We start from the raw sequence: 15,850 nt of genomic DNA, 5'->3' as shown, positions 1-15,850 counted from the left end.
TGGCAAGGTATGCAGGTTTCAATAAGTGCCTCTACTTTTTTGTCTAGTCCTGGAAACCAGACTTTCTCTCTCAGTAATTGCTTTGTTTTCACCACCCCTTGATGAGCCTCGTGGGCCAGATCCAGTACTCTGCTTTGAAGCTTCTGGGGTATCACCAGCCGATTGTTACGCAACAGTAGATTTGAATCACACACGGAGAGAGCATGTCGTGCATTAAAGAAAGCTGTCAAGTAGGTTGTTTGATCTGGTGTTTGGAGGCGGGCTTCAGCAAGAAAATTGCTCCAATTTTTAGATCGAACAGTCTCTATAACTAACTGAAGTTGGTGATCGGAATCCACCATTTGTTGTATTTCCTCCATAGTCATGGCTTTTGGCACAGAATGTGCAACAATAAAATTGATATGTTCCTCTGCAAGGATAGTTGCTGGGATGTCATCCTTGGTAGTTTGTGGTGTTGGGTGTCTCGAGAAGTAGTCTGCCGGATTACCAGCTCCTGCCTCGTATCTCAACCGAAACTGGTAGTTCTGTAGGCGGAGCAACCAGCATTCAAGTCGTGGGGGAGGCTTTGAAGAATGTTTGTTGAAAAGCGGAATGAGCGGTTTGTGGTCACTTATCACTGTGAATTTATGTCCCATAAGGTACAGATGAAAATGAAGGCATCCCCATACAACCGCAAGAGCTTCCCTTTCAGTTTGTGAATAGCGTTGTTCTGTCTCTGTTAAGGCTTTGCTTGCATAGGAAATGGTAGAGACGTTGCCTGCTTTGGACACTTGTGTGAGAATTGCACCCAGGCCCACCGGACTTGCGTCCACGATCAGCTCGGTGGACTTTAGAGGGTCAAAATAGGCCATGACGGTGTCGCCAGTTAGACTGGACTTCATGGAGTCGAATGCTGCTTGGTGTTCAGTAGTCCATGTCCAAGGAGTGTCTTTTTTCGTGAGTAGTCGCAGGGGTTCGGAGACCGTGGCCAGATCAGGTATAAATCGTCCACAGTACGTGACTAGTCCTAGAAAACTGCGAACCTCTGACACATTTTGAGGTTGGCTAGCTGACTTTATGGCAGAAATTTTCTGAGGATCTACTGAAACTCCTTGCTCAGAAAAGATATATCCAAAGAAGCTTAATGACTTTTGGTTAAACTCACATTTTGACGGATTGACAGTTAGATTGCAGGCTTGCAGTCTCTGAAACACTTGCTCTAAGTGACTGTCATGCTCCTCTTGGGTTGTACCATATATAAGAATGTCATCACTGACGTTTAGGACTCCTGCTATTCCAGATAGAACCTGACTGATAACGTTCTGAAATATTTCTGCCGCAGATGAGATACCAAAGTTCAACCTCTTGAATCGTCGTAAACCCACGTGGGTACTAAAAGTTGTAATGTATCTGGAATCTGGATGCAACTCAAGTTGATGATAGCCTGATTTTAAATCAATTTTAGAGAATACTTTTGCACCATTCAGGTCTGCGAGAATGTCATCAATAGTGGGCGTGATGTGCCTTTCTCTTTGAATAGCCAGATTGGCATGCCGCATATCCACATATAGCCGGATTTTACCAGGCTGCTTTGGTTTTGGTGCAACAACAATGGGCGATACCCAAGGGGTCGGGCCTTCAACTCGTTCAACAACATCAGACGCTTCCAGATCTTGCAGTTCTTGCTCCACAAGTTTGCAGACATGAAATGGGATGCGCCTGTGAGGTTGAACAGACGGCTGTATTGACTGGTCAATATGCAATTTTATCTGAACGTCTTTTAGCTTACCGAGACCTTTAAAGAGATTGGGGTACCTCTGCATGATGTGTTGGGCCGAAGGACACGTGACGCTATTGACCAGGTTGACCAGACCCAGAGATATAGCAGTACTGCAGCTGAGAAGCGTGTCTGCGGAGCACTCTACTACATATACAGTGTCGGTGATGGACTTCCCATCAGCTGCAAGTTCTGACTGAAATTTGCCGCACAGGGGTAGTGCCGATGCTGAACCATAAGGAAAAATTTTTAGGCTAGTGCTTTGTAGAGCAGGTCTGTTCGGGAGTCGGCTATAGACTGCACGGCTGATGACGTTTACTGATGCCCCCGTGTCTACTAGGTCTTCCACCGGACTGTCATTTATCAGGATAAGTCGCCTTGGACTGGTAAGTGCGTGCAGTGTTTGAGATCCCTCTGCAGTTACTGAGAATAGATAAGTACTGTGAGGCTCGTCAGTAAGCTGCAGCGTTTGGACTTTTTGTGACCTGGGTTGTACTGTGGGATGAGGGGATTGTGGTTTGGATCTACACACTTTTGCAAAATGGTTTTGTTTTCCACAATTATGGCAGGTCCCCCCTTTTGCTGGGCAGATATTCTGGTGAGGATACGACCCTCCGCAGTTGTAGCAAGTTGCCCCCTGCGTACGATGCACAGGCGGTCTCTGTGTTAGCTTTGCTATACAAGATGGTGCTTCCGCCTCGCACTCAATGTTCTCTATGAGTTTAGCTTGTTTTTCGGCGGTATCATTTACACGTGCTGTTTCAAGCAATTTTGCTAAAGTCATGGTGGGATCTCTGAGTGCTTGTCTCCATAATTTAGAGGAGATGCAGCCTTGTAAAATCTGCATTTGGATCTCTTTGTCGACATCTGCAAATTCACAGTAAGCTGCAAGGTGCCGTAGTCGGACATGATATTCATCAATATTTTCTGTTGCTGACTGCTTTAATTGTCTAAACTTGAAGATTTCAAATGCCGCATTTCTGTGTGGGGAGAAGTATTTGCTTAATGCTGCCTTGCTGAGCTCATAGTCTTTGTCTTCTCCAGTATTAGGCAGAGTAGTGAAGATATCATAGACTTGTTCCCCTGCATAATGTAATAGCATGGCTTTCTTCCTGGTATCATCTGATATGTTCATGGCTTGTAGGAATATATCAAAACGCTTCAGCCATTTCTCCCAACATGCTGCTAGGTTAGCTGGGGACTGATGTACATCGAAAGCAGGGAAGGCAGGTAAACAGGCCATTGTTGTAGAGCTGAAATACCTTTAGTTGATGATGAACGCTTCCTCGTCACCAGTGTGTGGTGTTGTTATGCAGATGAAAGGAACTCCAGAAGGCCACACAGAGATGCTGGATGGTAGGTTTAAACAGCCATACTTTTATTCTCCTGCTTCCGTTCCCCTCTCCTCCCTTGTCCCCCCCTCCCCATTACATCATCGTTACTAGGCAGAAACTGAAACAAGGATAACAGCCAACCAATCACAGATGTAGTAACAACATCACAATCACATTGGTGCCTATAGTTATCATAGGATGACTTTCTCGGCGATCAATATCAACAATAATCATTGCTAGTGATGGCAATTCTACTCGGCCAACCTTTATGGTCACCTCTTTACACCCCACCTGAGGTAAGGGATGACCATTGCTGGCATAGATACTAAGATGTTAATCTGGACTGCGGTTAATGTCTGAATCAGTCCAGTATTGTTTATAAAGGATATATGGCCTCGTTGTCACCTGGGACCGAGTGTTCAGCAACGCGTTCATTGGGATGCCATCAAACACGACAGGTAGGACCTGTCGTCCTCCCACGTGTAACGGGTCTGGGAGGCGGAACCTCTGAGCAACTATACAAGGGGGCGGTCCTTGTAAGGAAGCGGGTGGCTCCTAGGGAAGACGGGCAGGTAGTCACGGCAAGTGACAGGGACAGTCTCTGGGTAGAGGGGCAGGTAGTCACGGCAAGTGACAGGGACAGTCTCTGGGTAGAAGGACAGCAGGCAGGTGACTGGTGAGCGCTCCCAGGTGAGCGGGCGAGAGTGTCTGGACAGGCAGGTGGTCACGGCAAGTGACGGCAGAGCCTCCAGGTAGGCTAGCAGGCAGGTAGCAGGTGAGCGCTCCCAGGTGAGCAGGCAAGAGTCTCTGGACAGGCAGGTGGTCACGGCAAGTGACGGCAGAGCCTCCAGGCAGGCTAGCAGGCAGGTAGCAGATGAGCGCTCCCAGGTGAGCAGACAAGAGTCTCTGGACAGGCAGGTGGTCACGGCAAGTGACGGCGGAGCCTCCAGGTAGGCTAGCAGGCAGGTAGCAGATGAGCGCTCCCAGGTGAGCGGGCAGGCTGGTCCCTAGACAGACTGACAGGTGTCGGAAGGCAGACCGTCGGACCGCAGGCTTGCAAGCAGGTAAACGGATATCAGGCAGGTATCAAGCAGGAATCTGACAGGTGACTGGCAGGTAACTGGTAACGGGACCTGAGGGCTGAAGCAGAGTGAAGGCTTTGCAACAACATTGCTCGGGCACCTCCATTTTGGAGGAGGTGCCTTATATATGGTGAGGTCCTCCGGCCATTGGCCGGGGACTCCTTAGGACGGCGCGCGCGGCCCCTTTAAGAGAGGGGGAGCGCGCGCGCGCCCTAAGCACAGTGGCCGGGAAGCAGCGCGCGCTGCCAGCAGAGCGGGAGGAGGACGCCGGGCACGGAGTGGAGAGGTGAGGGGAACAGCGTCCCTGCCTAGCAGGAGGCAGGGACGCCGACGCTACACCACGTACTTGTATCGCCAGCTTTGTGGGCCTGGTTGTCTTACTCCTGGGGGTTGGCCCTCTGCCCCAGGTGTTGCTCGTTTAAATTACAGAATCTTGCATAGTGGCCCGCCTTTTGACAGCGGCGGCAGATGGGTTGTCCGTCCTGGTCGTAGCGATCGCTGTTCCTCCCTCTGATCGATGGAATTCTTTTCTGTCGTCGCCACGGGACATCATCAGGACTGGAAGCCAGCTGGATCTTTTCTTTTGGAGACACTTGCATGGCCTGCACGGTTTTGGTTAATGCAGCCACACTTTTGGTGAGCTCCTGGACCTGAAGGCGCAGGTCTGCAGACGGGTCATTGTCTAGAGTCTGCGCGTCAGCCACCACAGGTGTTGGGGAAAACGACTCCACCTCCTGGTGGTATGTGATAGCTGGGCGCCGGAGGGATGCAGTGCCACTTGGGATTGATTCTCGCAGCACCCAGATGGCTCTGTCTTTAAATTGCGCAAAGTCCAGATCAGGGTTTTGCAGAGCCATAATGCGCAGCTGTGTCCGGTGAGCGTTAGACAGGAGCCCCTCAATAAACTGCTCAGTTAGCAATCTGTCTGTTACATCCCTGGCGGCGTGCTTCCATATTGCACCACCTCCCACTATGCAAGACCGCAATCTTACCTGTCAGTCCAGTCTGCAGTCCCTGCTCCAGTTCATGCTATTTGCATTTCTCTTGACTGACTGCTTAGGGTGGTGGCCCTGTCACTTCCTGATTCTCATAGCTGCTGTGGGCGCACCCCTAATGCGTCTCCAGCCTATTGCTGTGAGTCACTGGATATTTAAACCCCCTCCACCCAGTAGGAGGTGCCCGAGCAACACCTTCACTCAGTTTATCTTTGCAACTGTATTGCCAGGTTCTGTCCTGTTATCTCTGACTTCTAGTCTGTTTCCTCCACTCTGGGGGCTGCATTCGCAGAACTGTTATCTCTGACTTCTAGTCTGTTTCCGCTACTCTGGGGGCTGTATTCCCAGGCCTGTTACCTGTGACTTCTAGTCTGTTTCCGCCACTCTGGGGGCTGTATTCCCAGGTTCGTTTTTGTATCTCATTGCAGTAGCAGTTCCTGTCTGAACTGTAACCTAGCCCGTTACCTGTTTATCTCTATGTCCGTACTTTCCCTTTTCCTGCAGTATCTGAACCTGCTACTAACTCCAACTCGTTGTCTCTGTACTTGTGTTCGTGAGTTTTGTGTCCACTCGCTACTTTATAGTAAGTACCTTGTGTGTATCTGGTTCTGCTTGTCCCTTTTCTCTTCCTCCGTATCTTCCTGTATTTTTCCAGTCTGTTCCATGTGAACAGAGCCCTGTCCTCTCTGCCTGCACCTTCCGCCCTATTCTGCTCTGCCTTGTCCACCGCACCTGCGGTTTCCCTCCGCTGTGTCTTGCCCACCGCTCTGGCGGTTTCTCTCTGCTCTGACTTACCCACCGCTCCGGCTGTTCCGCTCTGCTCTGCCTTGTCCACCGCTCCTGCGGTTTCGCTCCGCTCTGTCTTGCCCACCACTCCGGCGGTTTCTCTCTGCTCTGACTTGCCCATCACTCCGGCGGTTTCTCTCTGCTCTGACTTACCCACCGCTCCGGCGGTTCCGCTCTGCTCTGCCTTGTCCACCGCTCCTGCGGTTTCGCTCCGCTCTGTCTTGCCCACCACTCCAGCGGTTTCTCTCTGCTCTGCCTTACCCACCGCACCTGCGTTTTTTGTTTTACTCTGCTTGTCTACCGCATCTGCGACTCTGTGCCTGTCTCCCAGTCTGTACTGGACCCTATCCAGCCTGCACTCCAACCTGCTAGTACCTCCCTGTCTGCACTCCAGCCGTGCTTGCCAGAATCTCCCTGTCTGCACTCCAGCCGTGCTTGCCAGTGCTCACCTGTCTGCATGCCAGCCGTGCTTGCCAGTGCCCACCTGTCTGCATACCAGCCGTGCTTGCCAGTGCCCACCTGTCTGCATACCAGCCGTACTTGCCAATACCCACCTGCCTGTATGCCAGTCTAACCTGCCTGTTCCTGCATTCCCCGGTGTGGGTCAACAACTGTGACCGGGGTCTGACTTGGAGTTGCACCTGGTCCCTCTGCTCGGGTTCTCCGTGGTCCACGGAGTCGACTAAGCCGGATTGATACTTAGTTACACCCCTCCAGGCACTCCTCGGTTCATGGTACAGTGGGATCACTAATCACGCTCATGCCAGTCAGTCCGGGCGTGAGCATAACATTGTCCTTATCATGCACACTGTTGGGGTCTACCTGTTTGATGGCCCGCAGCGCCTCCTGCAGGTCAGGTTTAGAGCATAGTCCCGTACACTGTCCTGCACCCTTTGTTTGCACCCGTAGAACTTCATCCTAATTTCAGCTGTAGTTTGGATGTCAAAGGTATCCTTCATCCGGGCCAGTATTTCCTTCACAGTGCCTTTGTCCCTGCCCGGCCAGGACTTCACCTCTCTCTAGGCTGCACCGATTAGCTGGTAGCTGGCCTATGAGGATGCTGACTTTCTGCTCCTCAGACAGGGGGTACACTTTAAACAAACTGCGCAGTCTCTCCTCAAAGTCGTTCAGGGTGTGTGACTCCCCTGAGTACTGGGGCAACCACGTCACCCTCGGTATATACGGCATTGATAACGGCATTACAGTGGCGGCGGCCGCGCCCGCGGCTGAATCCTCTCCCAGGTTGGGCATCTTCCTCCCCCCTAGTGAATCTCAGCCAGGTCCTGGGCGTCTGCTCACGTACCAGTACGCTGCTCTGTAGGCGGAAGGCTCTCTTACCCGGCGGTTCCGGATCGGGGCCTCTTGCTTCCCCTCGGCAGACGGCAAATGACGTGATGACACAGTTCAGTAAAGTCTATGGCACACAGGACCCGGTTATCCTGGGCTTCGTGAATCCTGTTAGTGACTCCAAGTATGAAGCGCCCCCTGGGCCATGGGGTACTCGGGGCCGGGCCGGTCGTTACTAAGGGAGATGTCACAGTGGTGGTGACCAAGTCCGTGACCCAGGGCGGTCAATAGAAGGGGAATTTATCGAAAAAGGAATAAAGTTTTTGTATTTAAAGTTTGTGATGCCATCTGTGGTATGCTGCCACGGAGAGCCGCCGCTGCGGTGCAGGTCCTCTGGAGCTGGTGTTAAGGCAGCCGAGGTGGTTTGGCTCTCCACAGGTAGAGCTGAGCTCCAGGGCAGTGTAGATGTAACGCGCCCCCTGGGCCGTGGGGTACTCGGCAGCCGGGCCTCTGGTTGCTGGGGGATATCACGGTGGCTGGCCCGGTCCGTGACCCAGGGCGGTCAGTAAAAAGGGAAAGTATTTATAGGGGATTTGGAAAGTTTGTGACGCCACCTGTGGAATGCGGCTAAGGGGTGCCGCTGCTGCGGAGCAGTCCTCTGGAGCTGGTGTTACGGCAGCAGGGATGGTGTGGCTCTCCACAGGTAGAGCTAGCTCCAGGGCAGCGTGGGGGTGTAATGGATGGTGGTGCAGGGGAGAGACCGTAGGACGGTCCCGGAGGAAAGACGGACACTCACACGGGGGTAAGCTTCAGTGCCTTTACTGGTGCTGTTGCAGATACTGTTATGATCTGCAACATAAACTAAGGAAAGAATGGGAAAAGCTGTCCCTACAGTAAAGCTAAGCTGAATCCCTACGATGTAGCGGGCAGCCTGTTCCTTGTGAACAGACCTGCCTTCGTCCTAGGCTAGTCTGAACAGAGACCTATAGAATAAAGGGAGGGTCCCTAAAAGAACTAAGGACTGGGACAAAAATGGGCCACCTCCTAACAGAAATTGTTGCGGAGCAAAAAGACAAACTGACAAAAAGTACTAGAGGTCCCAGAGGACCAAGCAAACTAGACAGAGATAGGTACCGAAGCACCTGGCTAGAGAGACAGGCAAAAACACTGAAGTCCAGCAAAGCCAGAAGGGCGGAGCTGGAATATATAGGCAGCTGGTCACGTGACCGCAAAACACAAGATAGCAAAAACTAACAGGAGGGTTCTAACAGGCACTGTCCAGGGTACTCCAGGCGAAGGGCACACTTTTGGACTCTCCCCAGTGAGCGGGTATAGGGCCTCCTGATCCGTGGCTTTACTTGTTAAGCTTCTGACCTGCCTGGAGCTAGGCCTAGCTTGGTTACTGTCTCTCTTTGCACCTGCTGACCTGGTGGTAGGGCCTTCTCTTTGGAGATCACTCTCCCTGGACGCTGGGGCCTCCGTGACTCCTAGCCCTGGTACTGCAATCAGCATTTGGTGAACCTGGGACCTGTAGTCCTCCAGGAGTTCCGGTGGTTCCTACTGGGTGTAAAGGGTCCCTGTAGGCGCGGACCCGGTGTCCGGTATATATATTGGGGTGAGCCTGGTATGCTCCTCTGCCCCCTCACTACTTCTTCCTTCTCTTCTCGCCTTCGGCCCACTCAGGGCCCTCACTAGGCCTTCACACGTGCTGTAGGCCTTGGCTCACCTAAGCACAGCAGCCAGCGTGCTGTCTCTTCACTGCTCTCTGAGCGTCAGCACGCTCTCTGCTCAACTCTGAGCTCTGTCCCTCTCTGTGTCTGAGTTGGAACTGTCACTTCAGACTAAACTCTAACTGAGCTGCCTGGCTCCACCCTCCCTATATATATCCCTAATGGGCTCCCTCTGGTGGTCTGAGGTGGTAGGGTGGAGGTGTGTGAACGTGTGAGGGCCTCTTGTGGAGAAGTCCATCCATGCGCCCTTCTGGGTTCTGTGGCACCAGTGCACAGCAGGACGCCACAGATGTTGTAGAGAAGGCTGGGTAGTGTAGTACAGGGATGGCGCAGTTAATAATCAGTCCACAACTTAATGGCGGTTTCCTCTTATCTTTACTGGCGATGATTAGGCAAACTGGGACACGGGTACTGGCTAGTAGTGAAAGTCCAGGCAGCCTGGAAGCATGCAAGGAATCCACCTCGCCAGGTGAAGTTGGAGACCATCCCTTTTCACTAATCTCCTTGACCCTGCTGCTTGTAGCTGTGCTGTGGCCCTCGTCCCTGAGTAAAATTGCTGTGTGCTCAGCCGTATAGCAGGCAGCTCCGGCCTTCCGGAAGTGTCGCTCCCACATGGTGGTGCTGGGCCCTATGTGCTGCTGAGCCTCCGGGCGTCTGATGGGGCCAGGAGGCCAGCAGTCTCCTGCCCTCCGGTTTCTGCTGCTGGGCCTTCGGTGCCCCACAACCTCGGACTCCGGTGTCCAGTTCTTCTCCAATCTCTCTGGGGTGAACTGCCACGCAGCTCCACTCCCCAGGTCTTTCCTCATCGACGTCCTTTCTTCAACTCCTCACACAAAGTCTAACTAACCCCGCCTCCAGAACCCAGTTGCCAAGGGGAGGAGCTCCTCATGCTGGTCTGGAGCCAGGAAAGTGTTGCATGCTTAGTAAAACCTCATTAGGGGACCCATGCTTGCTTCCAGGCATGGCATCACCTCTTGTGAGGGAGGCAATGCCACTGTGGCAACCGGGCCCCTGGGGTGCCACAGTAGCAGGTCATAACAGCGAGATAGGATAGCAGGTCGTAACAGCCAGATAGGGTAGCTGGTCGTAACAGCCAGATAGGTTAGCAAGTCGAAACAGACAGATAGGTTAGCAGGTCGAAACAGCCAGATAGGGTAGCAGGTCGAAACAGGCAGATAGGATAGCAAGTCGTAACAGCCAGATAGGATAGCAGGTCGTAACAGCCAGATAGGGTAGCTGGTCATAACAGTGAGATAGGATAGCAGGTCATAACAGCCAGATAGGGTAGCAGGTCAAAACAGCCAGATAGGGTAGCAGGTCGTAACAGCCAGATAGCGGGTCATAACAGCCAGATAGGGTAGCAGGTCATAACAGCCAGAGGGGCTCTACAAAATTCTAAATACTCTTGTCATGAAGGTGGTGGATAATTCTGACACTGCAGTTGTCATTAATGGCATTTTGTGCTGAATTTGGAGAAACTATTTATTATATTAGTTGTGTTGAGTTACTGTTATTGTACTCATTGCATTGGGTTATTACAAAAAGCTTGTAAGAGTTTTGCTGTATCTACAGTACAGACCAAAAGTTTGGACACACCTTCTCATTTAATGATTTTTCCGTATTTTCATGACTATGAAAATTGTACATTCACACTGAAGGCATCAAAACTATGAATTAACACATGTGGAATTATATACTTAACAAAAAAGTGTGAAACAACTGAAAATATGTCTTATATTCTAGGTTCTTCAAAGTAGCCACCTTTTGCTTTGATGACATAGTTTTGATGCCTTCAGTGTGAATGTAGAATTTTCATAGTCATGAAAATACAGAAAAATATTTAAATGAGAAGGTGTGTCCAAACTTTTGGTCTGTACTGTATGTGATGCGGTAAGTAAGAAAACAATCATCTGTTTTGCTGAAACTTTATTGAAATTTACTGAAAACTTAAAAAAAAAGATATTCAAACACAGATTTGTATTTGATAAAAAAATAAGAGTGGATGTTATTTTTGTTTTTCAGTTTTATTGGGTTCGTTTTAGTTTCGATAGCACCTATGAATGACTCCGGTTTGAGTCAGAAGCCACACGAATCCGGCATCGTAAGTGACATGCTTGTAGAAGTAAGAGAAATGTAGAACAGTCCACACTGTGCCAGTTGGGTTGCTGGCAGAGATACCGTCCCTAGAAGAAAGAAGATTGGCAGTGATACAGATATAGAGCAAAACAGGCTGATGAAACAGGAAACAAATATTCTAGAGCAGGAGTGTGCAATTAATTTCCCCCCACATAGCCTCCTATATACAGTATTAACCCCACATAGCCTACTATATACAGTATGAGCCCACACATAGCCTCCTATGTATAGTATGAGCCCTGACATAGCCTCTCTACATACAGTATGACCCCCACATTGCCCCCTATATACAGTATGAGCCCACACATAGCCTCCTTTATACAGTATTACCCCCACATAGCCTCCTATATACATTATGAGCCCTCACATAGCCTCCTATATACAGTATGAGCCCACACATAGCCTCTCTATATACAGTATGAACCCACACATAGCCCTCATATATACAATATGACCCCCCCACAGCCTCTATATACAGTATGAGCCCCCACATAGCCTCCAATATACAGTATGAGCCCCTACATAGCCTCCTAAATAAAGGATGAGCCCCCGCATAGCCTCCTTTATACAGTATTACCCCAACATAGCCTCCTATATACAGTATGAGCCCCCACATAGCCTCCTATATACAGTATGAGCCTCGACATAGCCTCTCTATATACAGTATGAACCCAAACATAGCCCTCATATATACAATATGACCCCCACATAGCCCCTATATACAGTATGAGCCCCCACATTGCCTCCTATATACAATGCGAGCCCCCACATACCCTTCTATATAAAGTATGAGCCCCCACATAGCCTCTTAAATACAGAATGAGCCCCCATATAGCCTTCTATATACAGTATGAGGAAACACATAGCCTCCAATATACAGTATGAGCCCCTACATAGCCTCCTAAATAAAGGATGAGCCCCCGCATAGCCTCCTTTATACAGTATTACCCCCACATAGCCTCCTATATACAGTATGAGCCCCCACATAGCCTCCAATATACAATGAGCCCCCATAGAATCCTCCCATAGCCTCTGGTGGCTCTGTCCTTCACCAATATATTCACCACTATCTGCAGTAGTGGTGATATCGGGATGTTGCAGCGGATGGGCATGGTGCAGCCACTGTTTTTAGCCCTTCGATTGTCTTGGTCCGTGGCCCAGACTGGATCAGGCCGAGGTTAATGGCCAAAATTCCCCTAAAACAGACTTGGGCAAAGTGTGGCTTGCATGTCACATCCAGATCTTTGACTGCTCCAGTCCAGTCTGCGGGCTGCATTTTGCCCAGGTCTGTTTTATGAGGTTAATGGCCATTAACTTTCTCCCCTAGGACACAACTTATTTGTGTGACCAATGGGCAACTTTATGGTCGTCCCCTATTCCACTCTCGTTTAGAACATCTATTACCCATTGCTTTGCTCAGCAAGTCTTGAGTTCCCTTACGAATCAACCATACGAGGTAATAATGGGAAGACCATTTTAAGATTTTAACTCTTTTGTTTTTAATTAAAAAAAATATGTTTTGGCAATTTTGTCTTCATTATGTTCAAAAAGTTGTAAAAGTTCAATGAAAAACTGTATAAGACTACATGTCATGGGGATTGTGCTGCGTGACTACAATACTCTGCATGGAAACATGATGTGGCTCCCAATGTCATCAATGGGTAGCTGACAAGTTCAATGGACACGTGATCCCCTCAAGCACAAAGCCACAACTTTTCTAATAGAAATGTAAAAATATAATAGAAAAATAATAGCGAGTCACGTCCTTACCTTACGAAAGCTGTTCCTACATCATTGACTCCAAAGACCGATCCATCTGTGCCGACCTCCAACTGGACGAGTTTGCCATCAACCTGCTGCCATTGACTTCCTTGACATACGTCAGGGCTCACATTTTGGCGGAAAAAGATATCGTTGTTGGAATTTACACCCCAGCAACCAAAAAGTCCACAGCTGTAATAATCCAGGGAGCCATCCAGCTGGGTGAATGTCACCAATGAAGCTTTTGAAGTTGTACAACTCTGCCTCAAGCAAAAGACATTATTCTGGTTGTCCACTCCAGCCAGGAACACATTACCACCGGCGTCCACCTGCTGCAAGAGTCCTGAAGAGATCAACAATGGAAGAAAGCATAAATTATAGAGGCTACAGGACAACTATGGTTGAGACTCATTGACTTGGAAGAAGTTGTCCTCATAGAACATTTTGAGTTAATAAAGGGAAGGGATGAGACCTCTTTTTTGGATCCTCATTTCTTAGCCAAGGTGAATTACATGGTCAATTTATTGATTTCATTGGACACTGTAATGCTTAAAGGGGTTATCCGGGACTTTGCTTATTTTTCCCTATGGCAGGTAGTTGCTAACTATCATCCTGTTCAACAGAACAGCTCTTCCTATTCCGCTCTGTACTACTGATTGACAGTCGGCTCCCCGCAGTTAGGCAGCGGGGAGCCAGCTGTCAATCGGCATGACAGAGAAGAAGCTGCTCTGTCAACGTGACTCCACCAGAATTTGCGGTCTGCCTGTGACCACTCTGATCAAGCAGAGGTTGGTGCCAGGCAACTAGCTACCTGTAACTACTTAGCCCCATAGGGTATAATAAGCAAAATTCTCGATAACCGCTTAAATTACGGATGATGAAGCAGAGAAATTGAGCACTTACTTTGAGGTTTCCCAAAATATTATTGTATTGTGGAACCTTTTTGATCTTGTCAAGGGACTCTTTAGACAACTGGAAATTCTGTAAAGGAAAGAACCCCTTTATGCTAGATAGCCCGCCAAGCAGCTGGTAACATAGGTGTTTGGGTATAGGGATAGAAGGTTCCCCAAATAAATGATCCTCAAACCCAAAGTTTCAGTCTACAGGCCCCTTTTCATAGAAGATTGCTGTTGGCTGGAGATGCCAATTTTGTTTGGACCAGGAGGCCAGTCAACTCTTCCACCAAAAATGATGTTGGGGAAAGGAATTGAGCATGATTGACTTTCACTACCCGATTATTTTTTTCCCAGGGGAGATAAGTTTTCTGGCAGCAGCTTACACATGCACGTGCAGCAAAAGTGGATGTGCATATGTAATGGAAGAATAGTAATTGGCCAAAGGCACTTTAGGTTCCTCGACTGAAGCCCCAATTTACCTGTTACAGATATCCACTGGCTGTTTCGAAGGTTAAAGACAATATTGGCATTATTGACTCCCCATACTCCTGCGGGTCCGACCGAGACATGGATAAGCTGCCCTGGAACTTGTTGCCAGACGCTATTAACAAAGGTGAAGATGTTTCCGCCATCATTCACACCATAAACTTGACCAGCACCGGCATCGATCTGTTTCAGATTTCCAGGTACTCGAACACACTGAAATTCTGGAGCAAAATAAAATTCAGAAAAAAGTTAAAAATACTTTTGCAGTGTGATGTCATGCATGTAACATCAAATGGGGGGATATTGATGATTTTAGTCTAAATCTAACATTATGGGTCCATTGAGGGATTTTTTTAAAGTAATTTTTCTTTTTAATGTCTTGTGTTATTCATTAAATTCTTCAAAATGGCGCATGTGGTTTGTGAATTTTGCACCAAAACAAAAATGCTCTTTTTGTCTGAAATCTTTTTTGGGACTTGCTAATGTTCCGCAAAAAGTTGCGAAATATTCCAGATATACAGGGGTAGACCGGAGAGCAAAAAATTTATAACTTTTTAAAAGTCATAATTGATGAATAACTGTTGAAAACATCTGGAAACCCCAAACCGCCATCCACAATAACAAATGTAAAATAACAAGTGGAAAGAAGAATAAAGCAAAAATGAAAAATGGGCAAAAAACAACAAAAAGTAGACATAAAAAAGGTGCAAACGCAATTGGAATCTATAGAGCAAGAACATAAAAAGTGCAAAAAATTTGTAATAAAGTTTCAAAAACTCTTAATGTCTGCACCCACCCCCATAGAACTAGGACAATTCTACTTCTATAGGTATCACAAATAGAGGTATATGTGGTAGAAGGAGAATAAGGTCTTACTGGCATTTACAGCTGAGGCTCCTGCGCACAACAGGATCAGGATGAGGATGAAGCTCATGGTGACCAGAGATGGAGTCAGGGAATGTCTGAGCTGCAAAACTTCATACTATTTATATAAGACCCCTCCTTAGAATGCAATCCCCTCACTATTGGTCACAAGGACAGGCAAGGAGATAACGATCCTCTTTGTTGTGCCCTTTCTGTTTTCTAAGTAAGTTTAAAGTAGAATAAAAAAGATTACACTCTTCTACAGCCAAATTAGTTCAGAGCTAAAAACTGTTGAACCCAACTAATTTTGTGGTGCTCAAATCGAATATGATGCTTGAATTTGCTGATTAGCTCCAATTAAAGATCCAGAGGAGGTTGTAATTAGTAATGACACCTTTTATGCAGGCTTATATTAGTTCTTCATCATTATTGCATTGTTAGTAGCTCATCTATTACCTCTATTGAGCCTTCAGTATTCTATCTTCTTCGGGCGACCAATCAAAAAATGCCAATTCAGCTCCGATGACTTAATCCTAATTACAGTTTCATCACCTACTTTTATAAATGCTCTGTATATACAGTTTTAGAATTTCTTAGCTTAGTTTCTTAGCATATTGACCTGTTTATATATGTTTTTTTCAGATATGCCTCGATCTTGCATTAACAATGAGGATAGTTTTTGCTACATATGCGGAAAAGTCACTTTTGCGTCACAAAGGCGAAAGTTGACTACCATG

General features: G+C 48.2%; 1 protein-coding gene across 1 annotated transcript; it reads right to left on the bottom strand.

Annotated features, from left to right (window-relative positions):
* Nucleotides 1-11,008: 11,008 nt before the first annotated feature.
* Nucleotides 11,009-15,206, bottom strand: LOC141171697 (fish-egg lectin-like). Its single transcript, XM_073655351.1, has 4 exons — nt 15,126-15,206; nt 14,243-14,470; nt 12,877-13,210; nt 11,009-11,153 (listed from the first exon to the last, which is right to left on the bottom strand). Exons 1-4 carry the CDS (start codon nt 15,181-15,183, stop codon nt 11,009-11,011), a joined length of 765 nt encoding a protein of 254 aa, XP_073511452.1. The 5' UTR covers nt 15,184-15,206.
* Between the last annotated feature and the right edge of the window lie 644 nt (nt 15,207-15,850).

Source organism: Phyllobates terribilis, unplaced genomic scaffold (assembly GCF_046119375.1).
Source record: "Phyllobates terribilis strain yellow unplaced genomic scaffold, ASM4611937v1 Scaffold_12__6_contigs__length_324123572, whole genome shotgun sequence".
Classification (NCBI taxonomy): domain Eukaryota; kingdom Metazoa; phylum Chordata; class Amphibia; order Anura; family Dendrobatidae; genus Phyllobates; species Phyllobates terribilis.
This window is presented reverse-complemented; position numbering and strand designations above follow the sequence as displayed.